General features: G+C 45.1%; 1 protein-coding gene across 1 annotated transcript; it reads left to right on the top strand.

Annotated features, from left to right (window-relative positions):
* The first annotated feature begins 435 nt into the window (after window positions 1-435).
* On the top strand, window positions 436-4,729 carry LOC142456608 (trypsin-like). Its single transcript, XM_075557760.1, has 5 exons — window positions 436-475; window positions 2,206-2,365; window positions 2,724-2,977; window positions 4,020-4,156; window positions 4,580-4,729. Exons 1-5 carry the CDS (start codon window positions 436-438, stop codon window positions 4,727-4,729), a joined length of 741 nt encoding a protein of 246 aa, XP_075413875.1.
* The last annotated feature ends 2,878 nt before the right edge of the window (window positions 4,730-7,607 follow it).

Here is a 7,607-nt window from a genome sequence, read left to right as displayed (position 1 = left end):
GTTACCACCAGATAAAGTATTAAAATATTAATTAAGCCCAAAGACTACAGAGTTTGAGATAATGCTTCAGATCAAAGTTCACAGCCAGGAAAACCAAGTCCCTAAGATTTGTGTATGGGAGTCGGGACACCTGTGGCCATGTCCTTGGACCTGTCTGCAGCTCGCTTTCCTCTTGAGGGCAAACACTCCTGCCAGGTGGACCCATTGCTTCCATTCTCATGACCTTCCAGAAAAGGGCACAGGAGTTGATCATTACAGGGCTTGACACTGAACGATTCTCCACCTGGAACAGGCTGGATTCTAAATTTGGATCTGTGAATTTCTGCATGTTTCTGGCACCCGTGACCGTGAGTGCTGGTGGCCGATCTGGAGGTATAAATAGCAGCAGAGGAGCCTCCTTCATCCTGTTCCCCAGCCCTGATCCAGTGAGCAACCATGAAGGCCTTCATCTTCCTCGCTCTCCTGGGAGCTGCTGGTGAGTCTCTTACACTGAATCAGGGGGTGTCTATCACGTGTTTCACTTTGTGTTCTGCAAGACAGCAATGATTATTAAACTTATCTCTATAGTCAAGAACCTTAACATGCTGTTAGACATGAAACTATACTTGTTGAGTTTCAAGACTCCATCAGTAATTGAGATACTGTTTGTGTTCCTTGAAGAATCTAGGAATTTCGCGAACCGAGACCGTCCGTAAAGGTCAAGAGTAGAGGGAGCTCCTAAGGCAGATATACAGTATTTCTCGTAGCTAGAAGCTATGAACTTGCATTTATATCATCTTCTCCAGTGAGGTCTATTGGACATGTTGATGTTTGCTACCATCGATTGGCATCCGATTCATAGCTACCTTATGCCCAACAGGAGGAAACACAGCACAGTCCTGCACCATCGTCAGAATAATTTTTATGTTTGAGCCCATTGTTGTATAAGATAATGCATGTTTCAATCATGAAAGAAATTAGAGAAAAGACGATTTCACTTTTAGATAGTGGAATTTTTACTGTTGGGACAGAACCTTACACCTTCCCATTTTGGAAAGGTTTTATTGCAGTACATCTGACTGGAGATCTAGGGAATCTCTTCCCCAAGTTTTAAAATAATATTTGAAATCACTCACTGCCATCAAGTCAATGCTGTGTGACCATATTGGACGGGGTAAAAATGCACCTGCTATTTCCCCGGACTGTAACTCCTTCCCAGAGTAGAAAGCACCGTCATTCGCCTGCCGATCAGCTGGTGGTTTCACACTGCTGACCTTACTGTTAGCAGCACAACTCGTAAGCACTATGCTGAAGGGGCTCCTATAACAAATACTGGAACAGTTGGATTTGTATAAATAATCACAGACCTTTGGAGTCACAGAAAATTTTGCTAAATTATCAAGCTAATCTTTACAGGGTGAATTCATTGATAAATATTGTGAGGATAACAGGCATACAGAGAAGTTGAGGAAAAACTACCTTAAAATATTTTGTGAAGTGACATTTTGACACTTTTGTGCTAAAAAAAAAAAGGAGAGATATTTGGATCAACACACTCCTTTTTCTCTCCAAGCCTGAGCAGGTTCAGGTATTTGCTAAGTGCTTCCTTCTCCTTAACTTTTGGGATTGTCATATATCAACCCCCAAAAAACAAATGCCCCAGAATTGCTGCAAAGCTTTATTGAAGAGCTATTTGTATGGCTGCAGAGCAGTGCTCTTGGAAAAATGTGTTTTTTAAAAATCATTTTATTGGGGGCTCATACAGCTCTTATCACAATACACACATGCATCCATTGTGTCAAGCACATTTGTACATTTGTTGCCATCATCATTTTCAAAATTTTTGCTTTCTACTTGAGCCCTCTTGGTATCAGCTCCTCATTTTTTGAAAAAATGTTTTAGGGTGTTAAGGACATTTCCTGCATAAGAAATGCCTGATCTATGAGTGTGTGTGCGTGTGCAGTACAAGTATAAAGAACAAACTATTGTCCAAATTTGAAACACAAATGGAATATGAAATACTTATTTCAGAATGGCATAAGTAGGCCATGTTTGAGGACATGGAATAATGCACTTTGGGGACATGTTACCTGAAGAGCACCATTTCCTGAGTCTGTGGGACACGAAAGCCTGTGTGGTCCTGTCTGCCCGCTCTGCGAGCACATCCCAGGGGAGGATTCCAAGAAGAGTCAGCTCACAGGCAGTTCTCTGCCTTCTCTCTGCCAGTGGCTTTCTCCACGGACGATGATGACAAGATCGTCGGGGGCTACACCTGCCGGGAGAACTCTGTACCCTACCAGGTGTCCCTGAATGCAGGCTACCATTTCTGCGGTGGGTCCCTCATCAGCGACCAGTGGGTGGTGTCCGCAGCTCACTGCTACAAGTCGTAAGTATCAACACCCACATCATTGTGTTTGAAGATCCACACTCCCTCAGTCATGCCAAAGCCAGGGAGCCCTACAGAGCCAGGCTTGAGAGGTGAAGAGTGGAGCTAGGAAGAGCTCTGCTATTTCTCTAGGAGTTGTAAGATATTGGGTGGAGAGGGGAGAGCAGGACTCTGCATGGAGCAGGCCTGCTGGGGTTTCCTTGATGTCCTCCCAAATGATGGGTCTTTTGAAGTAGGTGAGCACAAAGGATCTTGGGGACATGAATCACAAAGTAGTTCTAGTCATTACAGAGCCTGGGGAGCATGGGGGTGTGTGCTCAAGTCGGACACTTGGGGAACTGTTAATCCTTTAATTCAGCCGGATCCAGGTGCGTCTGGGAGAACACAACATTGAGGTCCTGGAGGGCAATGAGCAGTTCATCAATGCTGCCAAGATCATCCGCCATCCCAAGTACAATTCAGCCAACATCGACAATGACATCATGCTGATCAAACTGAGCTCCCCCGCTACCATCAGTTCCCGCGTGTCCTCCATCGCTCTGCCAAGATCCTGTGCTCCTGCTGGCACCCAGTGCCTCATCTCTGGCTGGGGCAACACCGAGAGCAATGGCTGTAAGTGTCCCTTGAACTTGAGTCCACAGACTGAGAGCCCTAGAGGGGCAGGCATGCTGAAGGTCACTTAGTCCAAGATGCCACCCAGGACAAGTGTCTGAGAGGACAATTTGGGCCATATGGTCTCTTAAAAGAGATTAGTCAACATGAGAGTGACCCTTTCTCTGGAGCCGTGCAGAAGAGACAGCACAAATAGAATGAAAGAGACAAGGAAGCAGTGAGTGTATAGGACCCAATAGACTATATGAACATCAGTTTCCATGTCTTTGATTAGGCACTGCCAATGGCTACCACTGAAGTTTATGCTGAAAGGAATTGCAACAGAGCGACCTAGATAATGAGAGAACAATATGGGAGGAAACTCAAAATAATAAAAAGTACTAAGTTTTCTGACCTGGTAGAGATGAGTGGAACCCCAAGACTATGACCCTGAGACAGCCCCCACTCAGGATTGACTTCAGCCCACTGGCTCAACTTTAGCCCAACAGCATTCAGGTCTCTAAGGTGAACCATGACAACAGGGAAGTCTGCGCTCACTATAACAATCAACCACACCTGACTCCAGGACACTGTTGGCCCAGAGATAAAGCTCAGAAGGCAGGAAGGGACATGGAAAGATACCGGCAAACAGAAGAGCCAGGGAAGGGGTTGGGGTTTGCAACACATGGCGTGAAGCAAAATGTGTGCATATTGTTGAATAGAAAGCCAATTTGATGGGTAAGTTTCACCAAAATAACAACAAATTAAAAAAAAACTCATGTGATCAGAATTGGAAACTGGCAAAGTCAACAGAACCAAGGTTAGGGCACTCAGTCTGCCTGTAGTCCAGGCCAACATGAGAAGAAAATGTCTAGACTTACAGCCTATGCTCTCTGAGGGTCTGGTCAGAGAACAGTTTGCTGGTTAGAATCTCTCAGAACAGTGCCAAGTTCCCAAATTAGTAGCCATGGGCATGTCGAGAGAAAGAGTGAGAAACATTAAGAAGAGAATTCCAGGCATCGTGTGGATAATCGCCTTCTTGTTCCCCTCTTGTGTCCCATAGACAACTATCCCGAACTGCTGCAGTGTCTGAATGCCCCCATCCTCTCCGACACTGCCTGCCGCCAAGCCTACCCCGGCCAGATCACCAGCAACATGCTCTGTCTGGGCTTCCTGGAGGGTGGCAAGGACTCCTGCCAGGTTGGTTTCCCAGTCCTCCTTCTCCACACCCAGCTCTGTCTCACTCTGTTCATAGGTCCCTTTCTGTAACATGGGGATTGATCATGAGGCTTTCAGGACATTATCCTGAAAGACACCCAGGAGTCCATTGGAGAAGGGAATTCTTGAGGATGGAGGAGGTTTTGTTGGGAGATATTGAATTGCCCCAGTCATTTCTTGACCTCACACAGCTCTTACTGTGGGAAAAAGATGGAGCTAGCAGTGGGGAGGAGGAGGGATACTGATAGAGCAAAGGAAATAAAGGCTGGATTTCCAGGGGAAGAGATGGTGCTTCATTGAAGATGGCAGCCAAGGAGATGGCCCAGGGTAATAGAGAGCTGTCCTGAGACATCCTCCCATGTGCGCCCATGTGAGAATGCTGACTGTGTCTTCCCTCTTGCTCAGGGTGACTCTGGTGGCCCCGTGGTCTGCAATGGAGAGCTCCAGGGCATCGTGTCCTGGGGCTATGGCTGTGCTCTGAAGGGCAAACCCGGCGTCTACACCAAGGTCTGCAACTACGTGGACTGGATTCAGCAGACCATCGCTGCCAACTAGACTCCCCCTCATGCCCACCTGAACCTCACCACCACCCATCCCCTACTAGTCAACCTCACCTCCTCCCATGCCTGAAAATAGCCTCTAAATTAAACATTGCATCATGACTACATGTCTGCCTATGAGTGGTCCTTGATTGAAATTATGAATGTTCTCTTACGATGACTGATAATTAAGAAGCTAAAACACTCTATTAACTTGAAGACTATTCCATCATTCATTCAATCAAATAATAGAAATTTTCTAATCACCCACTCTCCTAGTGTCCTAGTGCTACTGTAACAGAAATATCACAAGTGGGTGGATTTGACCAGAATTTATTCTGTCACAGTTTAGGAAGCTAGAAGTTCAAATTCAGAGTGCCCCCTCTATGGGAAGACCCTCCGTTCACTACGGGGCAATATGTTTCCCTTTTCACCCTCTTCCTCGGGTCCTTGGTGAGTTTCTGTGGCAGCGCATCAGAAGTCCCCAGGCTCTGATTTCTTCCTCTGCCCCTTTTACATCTCAAAGAATTAAGCTACACCATGCAAGAATACGGCTTCATTTACAAAACAAAGGAGAACACTTCCCAAAGGACGATAATTGCAGCTCTTGTTCTTGTGTGCTGGCCAGTTGGCTTTAATGGATTCATGCGCGTGGATTTCCATTTATGACATCATGAGTAACGGGGAAAAAACAAAAGTTGCCCTATGAAATCTTCACCATTCTTGCTATGTTTTAGCCCAATGTTGCAGTCAGTGCATCAGTCCATCTTGCTGAGGGTATCTCTCTGTTTTCATGGACACCCTACTTTAACAAGAACGGTGACCTTCTGTAGGACGGATTCTTCCTGTTGGTGCGTCCAAACTGCCTGACATAATGTTTCACCATTCTTATGCTTATGGAATATTCTGACGGTATTTTTTCCAGCACAGTTTTGTCCCTTCTCTGGTAGTCGTTGGTATCCTCAATGTTCTTCAGCAATATCCTAGTTTAGAGCCTCCTTTCTTGGTTCCTCTTCTGCCCTCATTGTCCAGCCTCCACAAGTATGCAAAACGATGAAACATAATCTTGGCTTGAGTCAGGCACGCCTCTATCTTCAAAGTGACATCTCTTCTTTTTACACTTGAAAAAGGTCTTTGCAGCAGATTTCTTGACCACTTCATTGGTGTTAACTATATATCCAAGTAAACTGAAATCTTGGGTGATTTCTTCTTCATTTGTCATAAAGTTCCTTATTGGTGGATTTCATTATCCGGGTGCGTGGATTTTCATTTTCTTTAGGCGAGGGAATCATCCACACTGAAGGCTGTAGTCTTTTAGCCTTTGATCTTCATCAAAGCAAGTGCTTTAAGTCTTCTTCCCTTTCGGTAAGCAAAGTCTGCATATCACAGGTGTTTGGTGCACCTTCTTCCAATTCTGATACCACGTTCTTCTTCAGATTGTTCAACTCTCTGATTACTTGCTCATGACACACATCAAATAAGTATTATAAAAGAATATAAGTCAGGTGGACACCTTTCTTGATTTTAAACCATGTAGTTAGTGTCCCCTGTTTTTTTTAGAATGGCTGCCTTTCGACCTTGGTAGAGGTTCCACATGAGCACAATTAAAGACTTTAACCTCACGAGTATTTATTTCTCACTGTCTTTGAGTGAATTCTTACTCATAGCAACCCTATGGGACAGAGTAGAGCAGGCTCTATGAGTTTCCAAGGCTGCGATTTTTTACAGGAGTAGAAAACCTCATCTTTCTCCTGAGCATCAGCTGGTGATTTCAAACTGCTGACCTTGTGGTTAGAAGCCCAACGTATGCTACCAGAGCATAGTCTAATCACTGTCTACTTCTGTCCACTGTAAGCTGTGGGATTTTCGTACCTCTTTGGACATAGTTGCTGCCATTGAATTGATTCTGGCTCCTATTGCCCATGTACATTCCCAAGGCTTTATGAGAACAGAGAGTCTCAACTTTGTTCTTGGAGCAGCTGGTGGGTTTGAACAACCGATTTTGACATCAGCGTGGCAACGATTACCTGGCAGTGCCTGCAGGGCTCCTCTCTCAGGGAACAGCAGTTTCCCACAATGCTTCTCTCGCTCTAGTTTTACATGGATCCCCAACACCCACAAAACGAATCAGCTGATTCACTTCTCTGCCCATTGATCTCTTCTTCTCACCCAGCGACACAAATCCCTTAATCAAAATTATCTTTTTGGTTGCATGTATCTTCTAACAGTACCCTGCCTGGACACTGTGTTTACACGTACAACTCACCTACAATATCGCTTAAATAATTTAGTCACTTCATGCAGCTAATTAAGGCCACATCCATTGAGCAACTTCTCAAAGAATTTTTAATTAGCATCTCCTATTTCTATGGTCTCCTTACAGGAGTCCCTGGGTAGTGCAGATGGTTAAATACTCAGCCAACCATTTGAGTCCTTGCTGAGACTGTTCAGAAAGTTGTCAATCTGCTCTCAGACCACAGCCAAAACCCAGTGGATCACAAATTCTGCTCTGCATCGTGTTGGGTCCCCACGAATGGGAATTCATTAGACACCAGCTAGGTGAGTGCTTGAGGGGAAAAGAGAAGAATTTCCACTCCTTTGAAGAGTTACAGTCTCAGAAACCCACCGGGACAGTTCTCCTCTCTCCTACCGGGTCACCGTGAGTCAGAAGCGACTCTAAGGCAGTGAGATTTATTAGTTCAGGTTAGTTTTGGTTTGTTCCCATTTGTACTGCTCCTAGTTTTTTAGTTTGCTGCTGAGACCTTGTTAGACTGGACCTTCTTAGGTACCTGCCGTGGAGCCCAGTAAAAGAGCACACGTGTGATCGTTACATACTTTCATGTCAACTTGAAGATATATAAAAGTGTACAGGCGGAGTTTAGCCTGTCAATCAG

This window comes from Tenrec ecaudatus, chromosome 9, assembly GCF_050624435.1.
Source record: "Tenrec ecaudatus isolate mTenEca1 chromosome 9, mTenEca1.hap1, whole genome shotgun sequence".
In the NCBI taxonomy this organism is placed as follows: Eukaryota; Metazoa; Chordata; class Mammalia; order Afrosoricida; family Tenrecidae; genus Tenrec; species Tenrec ecaudatus.
This window is presented reverse-complemented; position numbering and strand designations above follow the sequence as displayed.

What these genes read in the sequence shown, in the direction of transcription:
- LOC142456608 (XM_075557760.1), top strand. Translation starts at nt 436, where the DNA reads ATGAAGGCCTTCATCTTCCTCGCTCTCCTGGGAGCTGCTG. An exon ending in CGCTCTCCTGGGAGCTGCTG is followed by an intron (nt 476 to 2,205) that starts GTGAGTCTCTTA and finishes TCTCTCTGCCAG; the next exon opens with TGGCTTTCTCCACGGACGAT. An exon ending in GCAGCTCACTGCTACAAGTC is followed by an intron (nt 2,366 to 2,723) that starts GTAAGTATCAAC and finishes CCTTTAATTCAG; the next exon opens with CCGGATCCAGGTGCGTCTGG.